General features: G+C 38.4%; 1 protein-coding gene across 5 annotated transcripts in view; it reads left to right on the top strand.

Annotated features, from left to right (window-relative positions):
• STAU2 (staufen double-stranded RNA binding protein 2) overlaps positions 1-23,725 on the top strand; it is a 334,517-nt gene that overhangs the window by 44,059 nt on the left and 266,733 nt on the right. For 3 of the 5 annotated variants that reach the window (XM_025393312.1, XM_025393314.1, XM_025393313.1), the window contains one exon: positions 15,868-16,027. The exons of the other annotated variants lie outside the window; for them this stretch is intronic. In XM_025393312.1, the coding sequence (XP_025249097.1) occupies positions 15,868-16,027 (160 nt within the window). The remainder of the gene's footprint in view (positions 1-15,867; positions 16,028-23,725) is intronic. 5 annotated transcript variants of the gene reach the window in all.

Genomic DNA, 23,725 nt, shown 5'->3' with positions numbered 1-23,725 from the left:
TCAAATAGGGTCCAAACAAGGATTGTGTATTACATTTGGTAGCTATATCTCTTTGGTCTCTTTTATTTATTAATACTAACACTCCCTTTATCCCCATCCCTTCTTTTCCTATGACATTGATTTGTTGCCGAAATAGAGTAATTTGTCCTATAAAATGTTCTACATCTTGAATTTGGCTGATTGTATGTAGGGATTGTTATATGAGGAGATTTCATCAATTGGATGAGTATCGAGCTAGAACAGAGATTCTGAGCTGTAGGATATGCCTCTTGAATACATAATTTTCAGACACGATGAAATCATCATTTTCTTTCTATGTACATTTGCAATGGGCGTATAGAGAGTAAGGATAGTGGAAGGGAAATGTAGTAAAGAGTCATGAGAGAGAATATACTAAAAAGATGGGAGAACATTTTTTGAAGCAATGCAAACTGATTTCTTTCATAATTTAACCCATGCCAAAAGTATTGTTTCTGCTTTATATCTATGTGGAAAAAAAAGAACAAACATTTCCAGTGTCCCACAGAATTTTTTCGTTCCTTGTTGTAATCATCTCTCTCTGTACCTGGGACCCCACACAGCTACTAATCTGCTTTCTGTGACTGTAGATTAGTTTGCAGTTTCTAAAACTATATAAATGTAATCATATAGTGGTATGTACTCCTACCAGACTGTTTTCACTTAGCATAGTTATTTCGAGTTTGCTCATGCTTTTTGTGTGTCAGTATTTCTTCCTTTTTATTATTGAGTAGTAGTCCATTATGTGGATATAGCATACTTCGTTTTTTGGATATTCATCTGTTGATGCATATTTTGATTGTTTTTAGCTTTTTGCTATTATAATAAAGCTAATTTGAACATCTGTATAGAAGTCTTCACGTAGACATTGTGTTAGTCCATTCTTGTGTTGCTATAAATACCTGAGACTGGCTAATTTATAGGAAAAGAGGTTTAGTTAGCTCATGGTTCTGCAGGCTCTACAGGAAGCATAGCAGCATCTGCTTTTGTGGGGGGGGCCTCAGGATACTTCCAATCATGGTGGAAATAAAAGGCATGTCATATGGTAAAAGCAGGAGCAATGTGGGGATTGGGTGGGGCGGGGGCCCCACACACTTTTATATGACCAGATCTCATGAGAACTCACTATTGTGAGGACAGTAGCAAGGGATGGCGCTAAACCATTCATGAGAAATCCACCCCCATGATCCAGTCCCCAGACCCCACCTCCAACATTGGGGATTACAATCCAACATGAAATTTGGTGGGGACACAGACCCAAACCATATCAGACATATATTACCTTTTCTCTTTCTCTATTTTATTTTCTCTGTTTCTTTGGTAATAAGAGTGCCAGGAACATGTTGCAGATGCATGTTTAACTTTTTAAGACATTGCCAGATTTTTTTTTGCAAAAGTAGTTTTACCATTTTACATTCTCCTCAGCGGTGTATGAGCGTTCTAGTTTTTCTGCCCCCTTGCCTACAGGTTATATAGTCAGCCTTTCTAATTTTAGCCATTCTAATAGGTATGTGGTGGTATCTCATTGTGGTTTCAGTTTGCACTTCCGTAGTGACTGATAATGTTGGCCATCTTTTTGTGTGTTTGTCATCAGTGTATACCTTTAGTGAAGTGTCTGTGCAGATCTTTGCCCATTATTTTTTATTGGGTTGTTTGTTTTATTGTTCAGTTTTGGGAGTTCTTTATTCTGTTTGGTGCATATGTTTATAGTTGTTTTATCTTCTTGATGAATTGACCCTTTTATCAATAATAATGTTCTTTGTCTCTTTTTAAATTAAAAAATTATTTTTAATTTTTGTGGGTACATAGTAGGTATATATATTTATGAGGTGTCTATATTTATGTGGTACATGAGATATTTTGGTATCTCATGTATACAGTGCATACAATGTATTTGGTACGTTGCATGTACCAAAATTTCTATGTGAAAAAAAAGAACATTTCCATTATCTCACAAAATTTTCTCATTCTTTGTTGTAATCATCTCTCTTTGTACCTGAGACCCCAGGCAGCTACTAATCTTTTTTTCACATACATATTTCAGATAGATTAGACATGCAGTGCATAACAATCACATAATGGAAATTGAGTATCCAAAGCCTCAAGCATTTATCCTTTGTGTTACAAACAATCTAATTATACTCTTTTAGTTATTTTAAAGTGTAAAATTAAATTATTATTGACTATAGTCCCCCTGTGTGCTGCTGTCAAATACTAGGTCTTATCCATTCTTTCTATTTTTTTTTGGTCCCCATTAACCGTCATCCCATCCCTTCATCCTCCCTGCTACTTTTCCCAGTCTCTAGTAACCATCCTTCTATTCTCTCTCTCTGTGAATTCAATTGTTTTGATTTTTAGAGCTCACAAATAAGAACATGCAATGTTTGTCTTTCTGTGCCTGGCTTATTTCACTTAACATAGTGACCTCCAGTTCTATTCATGTTACTGCAAATGACAGGATCTCATTCTTTTTTATGGCTGAATAGTACTCCATTGTGTATAAATACCACTCTTTATCCATTCATCTGTTGATGGACATTTAGGTTGATTCCAAATCTTAGCTATTGTAAGCACTCCTAACAAACATGGGAGTGCAGATATCTCTTCAATATATGATTCCTTTTCTTTTGGGAATATACCCAGCAGTGGGATTGCTGGATTGTATGGTAGTTCTATTTTCAGTTTTTTGAGGAACCTCCAAACTGTTCTCTATAGTGGTTGTACTAATTTACATTCCTACTAACAACGTATGAGGGTGCCCTTTTCTCCACATCCTTGCCAGCATTTATTATTGCCTGACTTTTGGATAAAAGCCATTTTAACTTGAGCAAGATGGTATCTCAGTGTAGTTTTGTTTTGTAGTTCTCTGATGATCAGTGATGTTGAGCACTTTTTCGTATACCTGTTTGCTGTTTAAATTGGATTATTAGATTTTTTTTTCCTGTAGAGTTATTTAAGCTTCTTATATATTCTGATTATTAATACCTTGTCAGATGGATAGTTTGCACATATTTCTCTCCCATTCTGTGGGTTGTTTCTTCACTTTGTTGACTGTTTCCTTTGCTGTGCAGAAGGCTTTTAACTTGATGTAATCCCATTTGTCCATTTTTGCCTGTGATTGTGGGGTATTACTCAGGAAATGTTTGCTCACTCCAGTGTCCTGAAGATTTTCCCCAATGTTTTCTTGTAATAGTTTCATAGTTTGCGGTCTTAGATTGAAGTCTTTAATCCATTTTGATTTGATTTTTTTGTATATGGCAATAGATAGGGGTCTAATTTCATTTTTCTGCATATGGATATCCAGTTTTCCCAGTACTATTTATTGAAGAGACTGTTTTTTCCTCAGTGTATGTTTTTGACACCATTGTCGAAAATGAGTCCATTGTAGGTGTGTGGATTTGTTTCTGGATTCTCTATTCTGTTTCACTGGTCTGTGTGTTTGTTTTTATGCCAGTACCATTTTGTTTTGGTTTCTATAGCTCTGTAGTGTAATTTGAAGTCAGGTAATGTGGTCCCTCCAGTTATGTTCTTTTTGCGCAGGATAGCTTGGCTATTCTGGGTCTTTTGTGATTCTATATAAATTTTAGGATTGTGTTTTCTATTTTTCTGAAGAGTGTCATTGATATTTTGATAGAGATTGCGTTGAGTCTGTAGGTTGCTTTGATTCTTCCAATCTATTTTTTTGTGTCCTCTTCAGTTTCTTTCATCAGTGTTTTATAATTTTTATTGTAGAGATTGTGCACTTCCTTGATTGAGTTAATTCCTAGGTATTAAATTTTATTTAAGGCTATTATAAATGGGATTACTTTTTTGATTTCTTTTTCAGATTGTTTACTGTTGGCATATAGAAATGCTACTGATTTAGTATGTTTATTTTGTATCTTGCAACTTTACTAAATTTGTTTATCTTTCTAATAGTTTTTGTGGGGAAAAGAAAGAGAGATCAGCCTGTTACTGTGTCTTTATAGAAAGAAGTAGACATAAGAGACTCCATTTTGTTCTGTATTTGAGATGCTGTTAATCTGTGACCCTACCCCCAACCTTGTCCTTGCAAGAGACATGTGCTGCAGTGACTCAAGGTTTAATGGATTTTGGGCTGTGCAGGATGTGTCTTTGTTAAACAAGTGCCTGAAGGCAGCTTGCTGGTTAAAAGGCATCACCATTCTCTTAATTTCAACTACCCAGGGACACGTATATGGCCAAAGGTCACAGGGACCTCTGCCTAGGAAAGCTAGGTATTGTCCAAGGTTTCTCCCCATGTGATAGGCTGAAGTAATGCTAAAAGGTTTATGGAGATGTTTGCATATGCATCTCAAGGCACAGCATTTTCCTTTAAACTTATTCATGTCACAGAGGTTTTTGTTCATATGTCTTACTGCCGATTTCCTCCCTACAATGATCCTATTGTCCTGCCACTCCCTTATCTTTAAGATGGTAAAGATAATTATCAATAAATACTAAGGGAACTCAGAGACCGGTGTCGGCGTGGGTCCTCTGTAAGCTGAGCGCCGGTCCCCTAGGCCCCCGCTTTTCTTTCTCTATACTTTGTCTCTGTGTCTCATTTCTTTTCTCAAGTCTCTCGTTCCACCTAATGAGAAACACCCACAGGTGTGGAGGGGCAGGCCACCCCTTCAGTTTTTTGTTGGAGTCTTTAGGTTTTTTTAAAATATAAGATCATATCATCTGCAAACAATGATAATTTGACTTCTTCTTTTCCAATTTGGATGCCCTTTCTTTCTTTCTCTTGTCTGATTGCTCTAGCTAGTACTTTCAGTATTATTTTGAATAACAGTGGTGAAAGTGGGCATCTTTGTTGTGTTACAGACCTAAGAGGAAAGGCTCATTATGATACTAGTCATGGATCTGTCATATATGGCTTTTATTATGTTCAGGCATGTTCCTTTTATACCCAGTTATTTGAGAGTTTTCATCACGAAGTGATGTTGAACTTTTATCAGATGCTTTTTTGGCATCAATTGAAATGTATGGTTTTTGTCCTTCATTTTGTTGATACAATTTGTCACATTGATTGGTTTGTGTGTGTTGAACCATCCTTGCATCCCTGTGATAAATCCCACTTGGTAGTGATGAATGATCTTTTAAATGTATTGTTGGATTAGGTTTGCTAGTATTTTGTTGAGAGTTTTGGCATCAATATTCATCAGAGATACTGGTCTGTAGGTTTTTTTTTTTCTTTTTTTTTGATGTGTGTTTGGTTTTTGGTATCAGGGTAATACTGGCCTCATAGAATGAGTTTGGAAGCATTCTCTCCTCCTCTGTTTTTCAGAATAGTTTGAGTAGGATTGGTATTAGTTCCACTTTAAATATTTGGTAGAATTCAGCAGTGAAGCTATTGGGTCCCGGCCCTTTCTTTACTGGGAAAGTTTTCATTACTGCTTTGATCTCCTCACTTGTTACTGGTCTGCTCAGGTTTTGGATTTCTTCCTAGTTCAATCTTTGTAGGGTGTATATGTCTAGGAATTTGTCTGTTTCTTCAAGATTTTTCAATTTTTTGGCATATAGTTGCTAATGATCCTTTGAATTTCTATTGTATCAGTTGTAATGTCTCCTTTTTCATCTACGGTTTTATTTACTTGGGCCTTTCTTTTTTTTTTTAGTCTGGCTAAAGCTTTGTCAATTATGTTTATCTTCTAAAACACCAACTTTTTTTATTGATCTTGTATAACTTTTTCATTTCAAATTCATTTATTTCTGCTCTGATCTTTATTATTTCTTTTCTTCTACTAATTTTGAGCTTAGTTTGCTGTTATTTTTCTAGTTTTAACTTTAAGGTGCATTGTTAGATTGTTTGTTTGAAATTTTTCCAGTTTTTTGATGTAGGTGCATATAGCTATAAGCTTCCCTCTGAATACTGCCTTTGCTGTATCCTGTAGGCTTTGGTTTATCATTTGTTTCAAGAAATTTTTCAATTCCCTTCTTAATTTCTTCACTGAAGTGGTCATTCAGGAGCATATTGTTTAATTCTTATGTGTTTGTGTAGTTTCCAAAATTCCTCTTGTTACTGATTTGTAGTTTTATTCCATTGTGGTCAGTGAAGATGCTTGATATTAATTCAGGTTTTCTTTCTTTCTCTCTCTCTTTCTCTCTCTCTCTCTTTCTTTCTCTTTCTTTCTTTCTTTCTTTCTTTCTTTCTTTCTTTCTTTCTGTCTCTCTCTCTCTTTCTTTCTTTCTTTCTTTCTTTCTTTCTTTCTTTCTTTTCCCTCCCTTCCTTCCTTCCTTCCTTCCTTTCTTTCTTTCCTTCTCTCTCTCTCTCTTTCTTTCTTTCTTTCTCTTTCCTTTCGTTTTCCTTTCTTCTTTTCTTTCCTTCCTTTCTTTCTTTCCTTTCTTTCTTTTCTGTGTTTTAAGACATGTTTTGTGACCTAACATGGTTTATCCTTGAGAATGATCCATGTGTTGAGGAGAAAAATGTGTATTCTGCAGCCTTTGGATGAAATGTGTAAATATCTATTAGATCCATTTTGTCTATAGTGCAGAGTAACTCTGATGTTTCTTCGTTGATTTTCTTTCTGGGAGATCTGTGCAGTGCTGAAAGTGGGGTGTTGAAGTCTCCAGCTGTTGTATTGGGGTCTATCTTTCTCTTTTGCTGTAATAATATTTGCTTTATGTATCTGAGTGCTCCAATGTTGGTTGTGTATATATTTACAATTGTTATATCCTCTTGCTGAATTGACACCTTTATCATTATATAATGACCTTTTTTTGTCTCTCCTTAGAGTTTTTGTCTTGAAATCTGTACTCCTTTTTCTGATACGAGTATAACTGTGTCTGCTCTTTTTTGTTTCCATTGCCATGGAATATGTTTTTCCATCCCTCTCTTTTCCATCTGTGTGTGTCTTCATAGGTGGGGTGTGTTTCTTGTAGGCAACAGGTCATTGGATCTTGTTTGTGCCTCCATTCAGCTACTCTGTGTCTTTTGACTAATGAGTTTAGTTCATTTACATTCAGTGTTATTATTGCTAAGTAGGAACTTTCTCCTGCCATTTTGTTACTTGTTTTCCGGTGGTTTTTGGTCTTTTCTTCCTTCTTTCCTTTCTTCCTGTGTTCCTTTTAGTGAAAGGATTTTCTGTGGTGGTATGCTTTAATTTATTGCTTTTTTTTTGGATGTGTATCTGTTGTATGTTTTTTGATTCAAGGTTACCATGAGGCTTACAGATGCTATCTTTTTAAAATTAAATTTTTTTATTTTTTAAAAATTTTATTATTATTTTTTTTGAGACAGAGTATTGCTCTGTCTCCCAGGCTGGAGTGCAGTGGCGTGATCTTGGCTCACTGCAGTCTCTGCCTCCCAGGTTCAAGTGATTCTCATGCCTCAGCCTCCCGAGTAACTGGGGTTACATGTGTGCTCCACCACACCTGGCTAATTTTTCTATTTTTAGTAGAGATGGGGTTTCGCTGTGATGGCAAGTCTGGTCTCAAACTCCTGGCCTCAAGCAATCCACCTGCCTCGGCCTCCCAAAGTACTGGGATTACAGGTGTGAGCCACTGCGCCGGTGCAAATACTATCTTATAACCCATTATTTTAAACTGATGACAGCTTAACACAATTGCATAAACAAACTTGCAAAAAGAAAGTTAATAAAAACTCTACACTTTAACTTTGTCCCTGCTGCCTGCTTTTTAACTTTTTGTTGTTTCTGTTTATGTCTTATTTCACTATTTCTTGAAAAGTTGTTGTAGCTGTTATTTTTGATTGATTCATTATTTCATCTTTCTACTTCAGTTAAGAGTACTTTATACACCACAGATACAGTGTTATACTCTTCTGTATTTTTCTGTATGCTTACCATTACCAGTGAGTTTTGTACCTTCAGATGATTTCTTCTTCCATTAATACCCTTTTCTTTCAGATTGAAGAACTCCCTTTAGCATTTCTTGTAGAACAAGTCTGGTGTTGATGAAATCCCTCAGATTTTGTTTGTCTGGGAAAGTCTTTATCTCGCCTTTGTACTTAAAGGATATTTTCACCAGATATACTATTCTAGGTGAAAGTTTTTTTCCTTCAGCACTTAACATATGTCTTGTCACACTCTCCTAACCTTTAAGGTTTCCACTGAAAAGTCTGCTGCCAATTAGCTGGGTATGGTGGTGCACACCTGTAATTCCAGCTACTCGGGAGGCTGAGGCAGGATAATTGCCTGAACCCGGGAGGTGGAGATTGTAGCGAGCCAAGATCCCAAGATCGTGTCACTGCACTCCAGCCTGGGTGACAGAGCGAGACTCTGTTTCAAAACAAAACAAAACAAACAAAAAAACAAAAGTCTGCTGCCAATTGTATTGGAGCTCCATTGTATGTTATTTTTTTCTTTTTTCTGGCTGTTTTTAGGATCCTTTCTTTATCTTTGACCTTTGGGAATTTGATTCTTAAATGCTTTGAGGTAGTCTTCATTGGGTTAAATCTGCTTGGTGTTCTATAACCTTGTATTTGAATGTTGTTATCATTCTGGTTTGGGAAATTGTCTGTTATTATCCCTTTGAATAAAGTTTCTACTGTTACTTCTTTTTCTACCTTTTCTTTAAGGCCAGTAAATCTTAGATTTGCCCATTTAAGGCTATTTTCTAGATGTTTTTGGTGTGCTTCATTGCTTTTTATTTTGTTTTCTTTTGTCTTTTCTAACTGTGTAATTTCAAATAGCCTGTCTTCAAGCTCACTAATTCTTTCCTCTTAATCAGTTCTGTTGTTAAGAGACTTTGATGTAGTCCACATCATGTCAGTTGCATTTTTAACTCTGGAATATAAGCTTGATTCTTTTTAATTTTGATCTCTTTCTCAAATTTATCTGATAAGAATTCCGAATTCCCTTTCTGTGTTGTCTTGAATTTCTTTGAGTTTCCTCAAAACAGCTATTTTGAATTATCTGCCTGAAACGTCATATATCTCTCTTTTTCCAAGTTTGATCCCTTGTGCTTTATATTAGTTCATTTGGTTAGGTCATATTTTCCTGAATGGTGTTGATGGTTGTAGATATTGGTTGGTGTCTGGGCTTTAAACAGGTGGGTATTTACTGTAGTCTTCAGAGTCTGAGCTTGTTTATGCCTGTCCTTGGGAAGGCTTTTCAGGAATTTGAACGGTCGTGGGCCCCAATCCCAACAATGCTGTGGCTTTTGGAGACTTGTTAGAGTTATAGCCTTGGCAGCCTTGGATAAGATCTGGAAGAATTCTCAGGATTACCAGGCAGAGATTGTTGTTCTTTTTCCTTACTTTCTCCCAAACAAATTGGAGTGCTAAGTCACTTGGAATTGGGGGTGTGGTGATGCAGGCACCTCTTTGGTCATCATCCCTGGGATTGCTGTGGGTCAGACCTGAAGCCAGCACAGCACTGGCCTTGCCCAAGGCCCTTCCCTTCAGGGTGGCGGGTTTTCCCCCAGGCTCCAGGTGTGTCCAGAGATGCTGTCTGAGAGCCAGGGATTGGAATCAAAAACCTTAGCAATTTACCTGATGTTTTCTTCTATTGTGGCTAAGCTGGCACTCAATCCATAATACAAAGGTTCTCCCACTCTTCCCTCCCCTTTCCACAGGCACAGGAACCTCTCCTTGTGGCTACCAACACCACCACTGGTCCACGGGCTCACCCTTCAGGGCAGTGGGCTCCCTGAAGTAGATCCGGAAATGCTGTCCAGCGTAGGTGTGGACTCGGGGACCCCAAGAGCCTGCTTTTTGCTCTTTCCCACTGTGACTGAGCTGGTACCTAGGGCACAAGACAATATTCCCTTTACTTTTTCCTCTGCTTTTCTTAAACAGGAGTCTTTCACCATAGCCACCATAGCTGGGAATGTGCTGGGTCACCCCTGAAACCAGCACATGTCAGAGCCCAGGGCCCACTGCATACTCCCTGGGTATCAGTGGTGATTATTCAGGACCCATTGGTTCTTTGGTCAGCAGGTAATGAATCCTGCCAGGATTGAGTTCTTACCTTCAAGGCAGTGGGTTCCTTTCTGGCCCATGGTGTGTCTACAGATGTTGTCTTGGAGCTAGGGCCTGGAATGGGGGCCTCACGGCTCTGCCTGGTGCCTTATCCTATGGTGGCTTAGCTGATATCCAAAATATAAGACAAAGTTCTCTTTTTTCTTCACTTTCCTCTCCTTAAGCAGAAGGAAGTAGACACTTTCGTTGCTACAAGTTGCACTGCCTGGGGTTAGGGGAGGGATGGCATAAGCACTCCCTTAGCCATTCCAGCTGGTGTCTGCCTAGGTTGTGTGCCGTCCTAGTTCACTGTAAGCCCAGCCTCACACTAGGAGTTGCCTAGAAGTATAGTCCTAGACTGCCTTTCAAATTTATCTAGGACCCTGGAGCACTTCAGCCTGTGGTGGCAAGTCTTGCCAAGAAATTCAAGTTCCAACTGCTATGATGGGCAATTCCCCTCCAGTTCGTGCTGGTCCAGATCCTCCCTCCCTATGCAGGTGCTGGCTGAGCCCAGCACGTCTTCATTGTCTGCTGTGCCAGGGCAGCACTGAGTTTAATGTACTGTTTTCCAATACTGTGCTCTCCTTTCTCAGAGTGTACAGATTTTCTCTCCACACCACATGGCTGCTGCTGGGAGTGTGGCAAAGGGTTGGTGTTGGCAATTCAGGACTCTCCTACCCTCCTCAATGCCTCTTTTGGCAATATGAAGTTAAAGCCAGGTACTGTTATTGTCCACCTGATTTTTGTTTCTTGTAATGGTGCTTTTCTGTGTCCACAGTTGTTAAAATTTGGTGTTCCAGTGGGAGTGATGATTGGTATAGGCTTCTATTCCACCATCTTGCTCCACCCTCCTCTGTAATTTTACTCTACCCTCCTCTGTAATTTTACTCTACCCTGCTCTGTAATTTTACCCAGTGAACATACTTTGTGTGTGGTCTGAATTCTTTGTATTTATTGAGACTTATTTTATGGCCCAGAAAATGGTCTGTCTTGGTAAACGCTCTGTGAACAATAGAGAACAAGTGTATATTCTACTTTTCTTGGTTGGAGTATTCTAACAGTGTTGATCAGATTGTGTTGGCTGATGGTGTTGTTCAACTGTACTATATTCTTGGTGATTTTTTTTTTTTTTGCTTGTATCAGTTTTTGATAAGGAGTATTAAATCTGACTTTAATTGTCAATTTTCTAGTTTAAGTTTTGTCAGTTTTTGCTTCATTTATTTAAGCTGTGTTAGTAGGTGCCTAAATGTTTAGGATAACAGTGTCTTCTTAATTGCTTTCTTTATTCATATGAAATGACCTTTGTTACCACTGGTAACAGTCTTTACTCTGGAATCCACTTAGTCTGATATATATAGCCATTCTAATTTCTCCTTGATTTATGTGAGTATATGTTTTTTGTCCTATTACTTTAAAACTGTATGTGCTTTTATATTGGAAGTACAGTTTTTTTTAGGTAGCATGTAGTTTGATTTTGCATTTTATCTAGTTTGACAGTCTCTGACTTTCAAATGGCGGCATTTACACCGTTTTGTCCTAATTTTCACAACTAACCATGTGTTCTTATTGGCCCCATTTCATTAAAGAGGTAAGAAACTGAAAGTTAGAAAGAATAATTGACTGCCCAGTGTTGTACATAGTAAATGGTCAAGCTGTGGCTTAAATTCATAAACAGTGTGTCTCCAGCATTCCGTCTTAAAACTACTAAACTTTTACTGTAGTAGGAATCTTAAGAGAGATTTTAGAAAAGCTTAAGATTGTCATGGAAATACTTACATTTTACAGAAAGTTCATGTTGATGGTGGTGAGAATGGTAGTTTCAATGGGAAAGACTGATATTAAGGGAACTGCTTTAAGATAGTAGAAAGAATTTTTTTTCTATACTTTCAACACTGCACTTAAATTTTTTTTTTTTAATTAAAAAATTTGTTTTCGAGATAAGGTCTTGCTCTGTTGCCCAGGCTAGAGTACAGTTGTGCAGTTATAGCTCACTGCAGCGTTGATCTCCTGGGCACAAGGAATCTCCCTGCTTCAGCCTCCTCAGTAGCTGATACTACAGGTGCACACCACCATGCCTGGAGAATATTTTACATTTTTATTAGGGCCGAGCTCTCTCTGTGTTACCCAGGCTGGTCTCGAACTTCTAAGCTCAAGTGACCCTCCCACCTTGGCCTCCCAAAGTGCTAGGATTCCAGGCATAAGCCACCACACCTGGCTGTAACACTTCATTTCTGACACTAAATATGTGGGGTTTTTTCCCACGCCAGCAAATTCTTGAATTGTCCCCATACACTGACTGGATGGTCCTACTGTTTAACTAAATTCTGACACTAACTGTCCATGGTTAGTGTAGACCCTGCAGGTTAAGGGCTCAGTCCCACAACACTGCTCTCACTTCACATGACAGTCACAAATCTGGGTCTTCTAAACTTGTGACCAACTGGCTGTAAACTGGGGGTTCCCAGCACCCTCTTCTCAGGTTCCATAATTTGTTATAACAGCTCGCAAGACTCAGGGGAATGCATACTTATATTTACTAGTTTTGTTATAAAAGATATTCTAAAGTATATGGGTGAACAGCCAGATAGAGAGTACATAGGAGGGCCGGGCGCGCGGTGGCTCACGCCTGTAATCACAGCACTTTGGGAGGCTGAGGCAGGTGGATCACAAGGTCAAGAGTTCGAGACCAGTCTGGCCAACATGGTGAAACCCCATCTGTACTAAAAATACAAAAATTAGCCGGGCGTGGTGGCGTGTGCCTGTGATCCCAGCTACTTGGGGGGCTGAGGCAGGAGAATTGCTTGAACTTGGGTGGTGGAGGTTGCAGCGAGCCGAGATTGTGCCATTGCACTCTAGCCTGGGCAACAGAGCAAGACTCTATCTCTGGGGAAAAAAAAAAGAAAAAGTACATAGGATGAAGTGTGTGAGAAGGGAAATGGAGCTTCCAAGCCCTGTCTGGGTGTGCCACCCTGCAGCACCTCAGTGTGTTCAGCCTGCAAGCTTTTTGAACCCTATCTTTTAGGGATATTTACGGAGGCTCCATCACATAGTCATGATTGATTATTAACTCAGTTTCCAGCCCCTCTTTCCTCCATGGCGGATAGGAATGGGGTGGGGCTAAAAATGAAGTTTCTAACCGTGGCTTAGTTTTTCTGGTGACTAGCCCTCAGACTAGCTGTCTATCCAGGGGCCTGCCAAGAGTTGGCTCATTAGAATACAAATTTCCTGTCACCCGGGAAATTCCAAGGAATTTAAGAGCTCTGTTTTAGAAATTGGGATCAAAGACCAAATATTAGAACAAAAATGCTCCTAGCTCTCCTGTCCCTCGAGAAATTACAAGGTTTTGGGAGCTCTGTGTTAGGAACCAGGGCCACAGACCAAATACCTATTTCTTATATGCCACAGCTGGTATTGTGATAGTTTAGGGGAGAGGTACTGATATTCTCCACTAAGACATTGGTGCATGTATATATCTTAGTATAAAGAAAGGAGGCCAGGTCTGAAAAACATTTAGTTGAATCAATAGTTGTTAATTGGAAGCAGGAGAGAAGGGAAGACCTCTCAAAGGTGTCTGGCTCATGAGATTGGGAAAATGGTGACATCTGGATGATTAGGAGGCAGGAAAGATTAGAGATAGGAGCTAAATGAAGTATATTGAGTCTGAGTATATAGGAGCCTTAGACTAAGGAGGTGACAATAGAAATTACAAGGAAGAGTTATGAGATGTTAAATAAGCCTTAGGAAGGCAAGGATAAAGGAAACTAATGAGGTTTGAACCTGAACTGTTGGGAGATAATGAATGCAACATTTTGGGGTATGAACTGATTTGGACCGGGTAGAGTGGAGGAGGCAATGTTTTGTTTGACCTTTACCTCTTGAGTTTGTGGAAATACCAAGTAGACAATTAGATTTATGTGATTGTTGTTTGGGAGAGGTCAGATCTGGAGACATGCAGAGTAAATTTAATATGCTTTCCTGATGCAATCAGGAATCTCAAGGTCATTTATTTGGGTATTTCTGTTTTCAAGCATATGAGCTATATGTAAGATTATATATATTATATATATCATGTGAAACCTTCAAACTTTCTTATTTTTGGCAAAGTTCTTTGTTAAATACCGAAATTTGAAGGAAAACAAAGAGCTAGTCATTGAAAAATCATTGCGAAACCAGACAGATATTAAAGATACATTTTAGGTATATATTTTAAACTGAATTATAATAAAAGAAAAATTAATCACTTTAAACAGGTATGTTTATGTTGTGAATTTCAAATGACAAATCCCAATTCTCTATTTTGAATAATTAAAAATCTACAGAAAAAATGGAAAGGGGGTGTAATAGACACTCATGTATGTTTTAGATTCACTGATTGTTAATTTATTTGCCACATTTGCTACATTACTTTATTTCTGGCTCCCTCTATATTGACATACACTTTTTCCTTGAACAATTTGAAAGTAAATTTCAGCTACCATGACACTTCACTTTTAAATACTTACATGTCTATCTTGTAAGACTAAAGGCGTTCTTCTTCATAACCACAATACTGTTAATCACACAAGAAATTTAATCCTGGCTAAACCTATTACTTAATATATAGTTCATAGTCACATTTCCCCAGTTGTCCTGTAAATGTCCTTTATAGCTTTTTTTCCCCTTCCCATTTCAGATATAATCAAGGATCATGAGTTGTATTTATCATGTCTTTTCATGTCTCTTTAATGTCCTCCCTGCCTTTTTTTTTTTTTTTAAACCTTTTATGACATTGACATTTTTGGAGCCTAGGCCATTTGTTTTATAGAATATCCTGTAATCTAGATCTCTCTGATTGTTTCCCTATGATTAGATTCAGATTAAACATTTTTGGCCAAGATTACTACATGGTTGTTGATGTGTACTTCTCATTGGATCGTATCAGGGGGTACATGATGTCAATTTGCATGATTATTGGTGATGCTGACTTAGTGAAGGTATCTGATCTCCTTTCTGCAATAATACATATTTTTTGTAATTAATAAGTAATTTTAAGTTAATCCCTAGTATTCCTAGAAAGTCATAAGCAGTCTGGAGTGAAACCAATTATGTGCATATCATGTAACTTGATTCTAAATTTTAAAGGTGAAGAATAGGTTTGGGGGCTCATATGGAAATAGAGTGAGAATGGAATGTAGGACATGTGAGAGGAAGGATGTGTGTGAGATGAGGATGCACAGGTAGAGCCTTTGTGCCATGCTAAAACAGGAACAGTTGAAGGGTTTTAACCTGCTGTTGATTGGGGTGATGAAATTGGATTTGTGTTTTAGAAAGATAGTTTTAGCAGCAGGAAGGATATTATGTCCAGCCTAAAGATGATGAAAGGCTGGATCCAGTTGGCAGAGAGAGGAAGATTTGAGAAATATTTATGATGTTAAAATGGACAGAATTTAGTGATTGGCTCAATGTTTGTTGTGGAGATTCAGAGTTTTTTTGTAGTATAATATTTAATAGAATTGCCTGACTCATTGCCTAGATTGTGCTAAATGTAACATTCAAGGAATTAGATTTTATAAATTATAGACACATGGTCTTTTGGCTTCTCTTATAGTTTTCTCTTATTCTTTGTACTTATTCTACTTTTTTGAGGACCATTTGAAGGACATTAACATTGTGATTCCATTTAGAGGAAAGATTGCTTCTCAATTTATTCTACCCAAAATGTACACCTAGGTCTGCTACTAAGCTTTTGGATAGGATAGAACAGAATTTAGTACTCTCTTAAAATTTCTTCGCTAGATAGAGTAAGATTTTGTTGCATATGATCTGTATGTAAGGTCACCTCTAGCTCTAAAATTCTGATTCTATGATGTTTATTTTTCTCTCAGACAGCCCATTTTATTTCTTGGAAAATTCTTAATGTTTTCTTTGTCCATTTATGTTTTTCTAAGATGTTCTCAGTGCAGCTGAGTCTTGGTGAGCAGACATGGGAATCCGAAGGCAGCAGTATAAAGAAGGCTCAACAGGCTGTTGCCAATAAAGCTTTGACTGAATCTACGCTTCCCAAACCGGTTCAGAAGCCACCCAAAAGTAATGTTAACAATAACCCAGGTATGGCAGTGACTCCTTCTGTTATGTTGTGTGCTATGTGTTCTGCTCGTTGTATGTTTCATTTATAGCAGGCCAGTAACAGAGTGAGCAAGTATTAATAGTACACATATGCCCATGCCTATACACACACAGAGGCGGTAGCATAAAAATAACTGAAGGAGGCTTGGTGTGTTGGCTTATGCCTGTAATCCCAGCACTTTGGGAGGCTGAAGTGGGTGGATCACGTGAGGTCACGAGTTTGAGACCAGCCTGGCCAACATGGTGAAACCCTGTCTCTACTAAAAATCTCAGGTGGTCTGCCCACCTTGGCCTCCCAATGTGCTGGGATTACAGGTGTGAATCACCGAGCTTGGCTCTTGATATTCAGTTTAGAACATTTATATGACATTTATTAAGAAACCCACAAATTTGGCTGGGAGCAGTGGCTCACGCCTGTAATCCTAGCACTTTGGGAGGCCGAGGTGGGCGGATCACAAGGTGAGGATTCCGAGACCAGCCTGGCTAGCATGGTGAAACCCCGTCTCTACTAAAAATACAAAAATTAGCCAGGCATGGTGGCGTGCACCTGTAGTCCCTGTTACTCAGGAGGCTGAGGCAGGAGAATTGCTTGAACCTGGCAGGCAGGGGTTGGAGTGAGCCGAGATCGCGCCACTAGACTCCACCCTGGGTGACAGAGCACGACTCTGTCTCAAAAAAAGAGAAACCCCACCACAAATTCCCCAAGCCACCTGCATGTAAAATACTGCTAAGTAAATGACTGTTCTCATTTTAAGCTCCTAAGAATAATTTTCAAGAGTTGTTCTCATTGTATACAATACCAACAACATTATATATCGTTATTTTTTTTTAAAATTATTTCAATAGTTTTTGAGGAACAGGTGGTGTTTGGTTACATTGATAAATTCTTCAGTGATGATTTCAGAGATTTTGTTGCACCCATCACCCATGCAGTGTATGCTGTACCCAATGCATAGTCTTTTACTCCTCATCCCTCTCCCAACCTTCCCCCAGAGTCCCCAAAGTCCATTGTATCTTTTTTTTTTTTTGAGATGGAGTCTCGCTCTGTCACCAGGCTGGAGCGTAGTGGTGAGATCTCGGCTCACTGCAGCCTCTGCCTCCTGGATTCAAGCAATTCTTCTGCTTCAGCCTCCCAAGTAGCTGGGACTAAAGGCATGTGCTACCATGCCTGGCTAATTTTTTGTATTTTTAGTAGAGACGGAGTTTCACTGTGTTAGCCAGGATGGTCTTGATCTCCTGACCTCATGATCCACCCACCCCGGCCTCCCAAAGTGCTGGGATTACAGGCGTGAGCCACTACGCCCGGCGTAATTTTTTTCATATTTTTAGTAGAGACGGAGTTTCACCGTGTTAGCCAGGATGGTCTCGATCTTCTGACCTTGTAATCCACCCACTTCGGCCTCCCAAAATGTTGGGATTACAGGTGTGAGCCACCATGCCTGACCCATTGTATCATTCTCAGTGCCTTTGTGTCCTTATAACTTACCTTCCATTTATAAGTGAGAACATACTACATTTGGTTTTCCATTCCTGAGTTACTTTACTTAGAATAATGGTCTCCAACTCCATCCAGGTGGCTGCAAATGCCATTATTTCATTCCTTTTTATGGCTGAGTCGTATTCTGTGGTGTATATGTACACCACATTTTCTTTATCCGTTCATTGATTGATGGGCATTTGGGCTGGTTTTATGTTTTTGCAATTGTGAATTGTGCTGCTATAAACATGTATATACAAGTGTCTTTTTCATATAATGACTTCTTTTCCTTGGGTGGATGCCCAGTAGTGGGATTGCTGGATCAAATGGTAGTTCTACTTTTAGTTCTTTAAAGATAATCTCCATACTGTTTTCCATAGTGGTTGTACTAGTTGACATTCCCACCAGCAGTATAAAAGTGTTTCTTTTCGGCCGGGCATGGTGGCTCACGCCTGTAATCCCAGCACTTTGGGAGGCCGAGGTGGGTGGATCACGAGGTCAGGAGATTGAGACCATCCTGCCTAACATGGTGAAACCCCGTCTCTACTAAAAATACAAAAATAATTAGCCGGGCATGGTGGTGGGCGCCTGTAGTCCCAGCTACTTGGGAGGCTGAGGCAGGAGAATGGTGTGAACCCGGGAGGCGGAGCTTGCAGTGAGCTGAGATTGCGCCACTGCACTCCAGCCAGCAACAGAGCGAGACTCCCTCTCAAAAAAAAAAAAAAAAAAAAAAGTGTTGCTTTTCACCACATCCACACCAGCATCCATTATTTTTTTATTTTTAAATTATGGCCATTCTTGTAGGAGTAAGGTGGTGTATTAGTCTGTTCTCACACTGCTATAAAGAACTTCCTGAGACTGGGTAATTTATAAAGGAAAGGAAGTTTAATTGACTCACAGTTCTATATGGCTGGGGAGGCCTCAGGAAACTTACGGTCATGGTAAAAGGTGAAGGGGAGGCAGGCACCTTCTTCATAAGGTGGCAAGAGAGAAAATGACTGAAGGAGGAACTTGCCAAACATGTGCAAAAAATCAGATCTCATGAGAACTCAGTCACTACCATGAGAACAGCAAGGGGGAAACTGCCCCCATGATTCAAATTCCCTCCACCTTGTCTCTCTGTTGACACATGGGGATTATGGGGATTGCAATTCAAGATGAGGTTTGGGTGGGGACACAGCCAAACCATATCAGGTGGTTTTGCATTGTGGTTTTGATTTGCATTTCCCTGATAATTTGTGATGTTGAACACTTTTTCGTATGTTTGTTGGCCGTTTGTGTATTTTCTTTTGAGAACTGCCTATTCGTATCCTTAGCTCACTTTTTGATGGCATTATTTTTTTCTTGCTGATTTGAGTTCCTTGTAGATTCTGGGTATTAGTCCTTTGTCAGATACATAGTTTGTGAAGATTTTCTCCCACTCTATGAGTTGTGTGCTTACTCTGCTGATGATTTATTTTACTGTGCAGAAACTTTTTAGTTTAATTAAGCCCCATCTGTTTATCTTTGTTTTTGTTGCATTTGCTTTTGGGTTCTTGGTCATGAAAGCTTTGCCTAAGCCAATGTCTAGAAGAGTTTTTCCAATGTTGTCTTCTAGAATTTTTATGGTTTCAGGTCTTCGATTTAAGTCTTTGATCCATCTTGAGTTGATTTTTGTATAAGGTGAGAGATGAGGATCCAGTTTCATTCTTCTCCATGTGACTTGCCAATTATCCCAGCACCGTTTGTTGAAAATATAAAGTGGGGAAAGTGTCCTTTCCCCACTTTATATTTTTTGTTTCCTGTGATGAAAATCAGTTGGCTCTAAGTATTGGGCTTTATTTCTGAGTTCTCTATTCTGTGCCATTGGTCTATATGCCTATTTTTATAGCAGTATAGGGCTGTTTTGGAGACTATAGCCTTATAATATAGTATTAAGTCAGGTAATGTGATGCTTCCAGATTTGCTCATTATGCTTAGTCTTGCTTTGGTTATGTGGGCTCTTTTTTGGTTCCATATGAATTTTAGGATTGTTTTTTCTAGTTCTGTGAAAAATGATGATGGTATTTCGATGGGAATTGAATAGAATTTGTAGATTGCTTTTGGCAGTATGGTATTTCCACAATATTGATTCTACCCATCCAAGAGTCTGGGATGTGTTTCCATTTGTTTGTATCCTCTGTGATTTCTTTCAGCAGTATTTTGTAGTTTTTGTTGTAGAGTTCTTTCCACTTTCTTTGTTAGGTATATTCCTAAGTATTTTATTTTTTTGCAGCTATTGTGAAAGGGATTGAGTTCTTGATTTGATTCTCAGCTTGGTTGCAGTTGGCATATAGCAGAGCTACTGATTTGTGTACATTTATTTTGTATCTTGAAACTTTACTGAATTCATTTATCAGATCTAGGAGCTTTTTGGATGAGTCTTTACTGTTCCTAGGTATACGATCATATCATCAGTGAGCAGCAACAGTTTGACTTCTTCTTTATCGATTTGGGTGCCCTTTATTTCTTTCTCTTGTCGATTGTTCCAGCTAGGACTTCCAGTACTGTGTTGAATAGAAGTGGTAAAATTGGGCATCCTTGTCTTGTTCCAGTTCTCAGGGGGAATGCTTTCAACTTGTCCCCTGTTCAGTATAATGTTGGCTGTGGATTTGTTATAGATGCTTTTATCACCTTAAGGTATGTCTCTTCTATGCCGATTCTGCTGAGGATTTTAATCATATAGGGATGCTGGATTTTGTCAAATGTTTTTTCTTTGTTGAGATGATCATGTGGTTTTTGTTTTTAATTCTGTTTATGTGGTGTATCATAACTTGTGGACATTAAACTATCCCTGCATCCCTGGTATGAAACCCACTTGTTCATGGTGAATTACCTTTTTTATATGCTGTTGGATTCAGTTAGCTTATATTTTGTTGAGGATTTTTGCATCTATGTTCATCAGGGCTATTGGTCTGTGGCTTTCTTTTTTTGTTATGTCCTTTCCTGTTTTTGGTATTAGGGTGATAATGGCTTCATTGAATGATTTAGGGAGGATTCCTTCTTTCTCTGTCTTTTGGAATAGTGCCAATAAAATTAATACCATTTCTTTTTTGAAAGTCTGTTAGAATTCAGTTGTGAATCCGTCTGGTCCTAGGCTTTTTTTTTATTGTTGTTGGCAGTTTTAAAATTACCATTTCAGTCTTGCTGTGGTCAGTTCAGAGTTTCTGTTTCTTCCTGGTTAATCTAGAAGGGTTGTATATTTCCAGGAGTTTATCCAGCTCCTCTAGGTTTTCTAGTTTGTGTGTGTAAAGGTGTTCATAGTAGCCTTGAATGATATTTTGTATTTCTGTGGTATCAGTTGTTGTATCTCCTGTTTGTTTCTAATTGAGTTTATTTGGATCTTCTGTCTTCTTTTTTTGGTTAATCTTGCTAATGTTCTATCAATTTTGTTTATCTTTTCAAAGAACCAGCTTTTTGTTTTATTTGTCTTTTGTATTTCTTTGTTTCAATTTCATTTAGTTCTGCTCTCATCTTTGTTATTTCTTTTCTTCTGCTGGGTTTGGTTTATTGTTTCTCTAGTTCTTGAGGTGTGACCTTAGATTGTCTTATTTGTGCTCTTTCAGACTTTTTCATGTAGGCGTTCAGTGCTGTAAACTTTGCTCTTAGCACTGCTTTTTCTGTGTCCCAGAGGTTTTGATAAGCTGTGTCACTATTACTGTTCAGTTCAAATTTTTAAATTTCCATTTTGATTTCATTGTTGACCCAACAATCATTCAGAAACAGGTTATTTAATTTCCATGTATTTGCATGCTTTTGAGTGTTCCTTTTGCAGTTGATGTCCAATGCCACTGTAGTCTGAGAGAGTACTTGATATAATTTTGATTTTCTTAAATATACTGTGACTTGTTTTGTGGCTTATCATGTGGTCTGTCTTGGAATATGTTCCATGTGCTGATGACTAGATTGTGCATTCTGCAGTTGTTGGGTAGAATGTTCTGTATATATCTGTTAAATCCATTTGTTGTAGGATATAGTTTAAGTCCATTGTTTCTTTGTTGACTTTCTGTCTTGATGACCTGTCCGGTGCTGTCAGTGGAGTATTGAAGTCCCTCACTGTTATTATGTTGCCCTCTGTCTTGTTTATTAAGGTCTAGTGGTAATTGTTTTGTAAATTGGGAGCTCCAGTGCTAGATGCATTTATATTTAGGATTGTGATATTTTCCTGTTGGACTAGTCCTTTTATCATTATGTTATGTCCCTCTTTGTCTCTTTTAACTGTTGTTGCTTTAAAGTCTGTTTTATCTGAAGTAAGAATAGCTACTCCTGCTGGCTTTTAGTGTCTGTTTCCGTGAAATATCTCTTTCTACCCCTTTACCTTCAGTTTTTGTGAGTCCTTATGTGTTAGGTGAGTGCCTTGAAAAAAGCAGATACTTGGTTGGTGAATTCTTATCCCTTCTGCCATTCTGTATCTTTTAAGTGGAGCATTTAGGCCATTTACATTCAATGTTAGTATTGAGATGTGAGGTACTGTTTATTCATTGTGCTAGTTGTTGCCTGAATACCTTTTGTTTGTTTGTTTGTTTTTTCTCATTGTGTTATTGCTTTATAGACCCTGTGAGATTTGTGCTTTAAGGAAGTTCCATTTTGGTATATTCTGAGGCTTTGTTTCAAGATTTAATAACTCCTTTAACAGTTCTTGTAGTGCTGGCTTGGTAGTGGCAAATTCTCTCAGCGTTTGTTTGCCTGAAAAAGACTTTATCTTTCCTTCATTAATGAAGCTTAGTTTCACTGGATGTAAAATTCTTGACTGATAATTATTTTATTTAAGGAGGCTAAAGATAGGACCTCAGTCCCTTCTGACTTGTAGATTTTATGCTGAGAAAGCTGCTATTTATCGGATAGGTTTTTCTTTATAGGTTAGCTGGTGCTTTTGCCTCACAGCTCTTAAGATTATTTCCTTTGACTTGAGTTTAGATAACCTGATTGACTGTGTGCCTAGGTGGTGATCTTTTTGCGATGAATTCCCCGGGTGTTCCTTGACCTTCTTGTATTTGGATGTCTAGATCTCTAGCAAGGCCAGGCAAGTTTTCCTCGATTATTCCCTCAAATAAGTTTTCCAAAGTTTTAGATTTTTCTTCTTCAGGAACACCAGTTATTCTTAGGTTTGGTCGTTTAACATAATCCTAAACTTCTTGGAGTCTTTGTTCATTTTTTTAAAAATTATTTTTCCTTTGTCTGTGTCAGATTGGGTTAATTTGATTGGGCCTTGTCTTTGAGCTCTGAAGTTCTTTCTTCTGCTTGTTTGATTCTATTGGTGAAACTTTGCAGTATATTTTGCATGTCTCTAAGTATGTCTTTCATTTTCAGAAGTTGTGACTGTTTTTTATTTATGGTTCTATTTCTCTGGAAATTTTTTTCATCCATGTCATGTATTATTTTAAAAAATTCTTTAAGTTACGTTTCACCTTTCTCTAGTACCTCCTTGAGCTACTTAATAATCGACCTACTGAATTCTTTTTCTGGTAATTCAGATATTTATTCTTGGTTTGGATCCATCACTGGTTAACTAGTATGATCTTTTGAGGGTGTCACAGAACCTTGTTTTGTCATATTACCAGAATTGTTTTCTGGTTCCTTCTCATTTGGATATACTGTGTTAGAGGCAAGATCTTGGACTCAATGTCCGCTATTCAGATTCTTTTATCTCATGGGGTGATCCCTTGATGTGGTTCTGTCCCCCTTCCCCTATGAATGGGGCTTCCTGAGAGCTGGACTGCAGTGATGGTTATTTTTCTTCTGGGTCTAGGTACCCAGTGGAGCTATTGGACTCCAGGCTGGTATTGGGTAGTGTCTGCAGAAAAAGCATTTGCCCTAGGCTACAAGCCTTCCTACTGAGAAAGCAAGCAGGGCTTTCAGGCCTTGCCCCTCCCTGCCTGCCATGGCTTCTGTTCTCATATCTATACTTTCCATTGGCACCTTATTCCCCCCAACCCTGCCCAGATTCTGCCCAAGAAAATTTGCATTCGGTCAAAATTATTACAGCATTCAGCTAGAAGTCTTTCTCACTGTGGTACTTCCCCAGTTTCACTGACTGCCCTCCCCGAAGACCCCTGTGAGATAAAAGTAAGAAAAAAAAAATGGCTTCCCTGGGGACTGGGAGTGCCTACAGGGCTCTCTTACCACTGCTGCTTCTAGTTTTTTTTTTTTTTTTTTTTTTTTTTTTTTTTGTTTGTTTTTTTTTT

Source organism: Theropithecus gelada, chromosome 8 (genome assembly GCF_003255815.1).
Source record: "Theropithecus gelada isolate Dixy chromosome 8, Tgel_1.0, whole genome shotgun sequence".
Lineage (NCBI taxonomy): Eukaryota > Metazoa > Chordata > Mammalia > Primates > Cercopithecidae > Theropithecus > Theropithecus gelada.
This window is presented reverse-complemented; position numbering and strand designations above follow the sequence as displayed.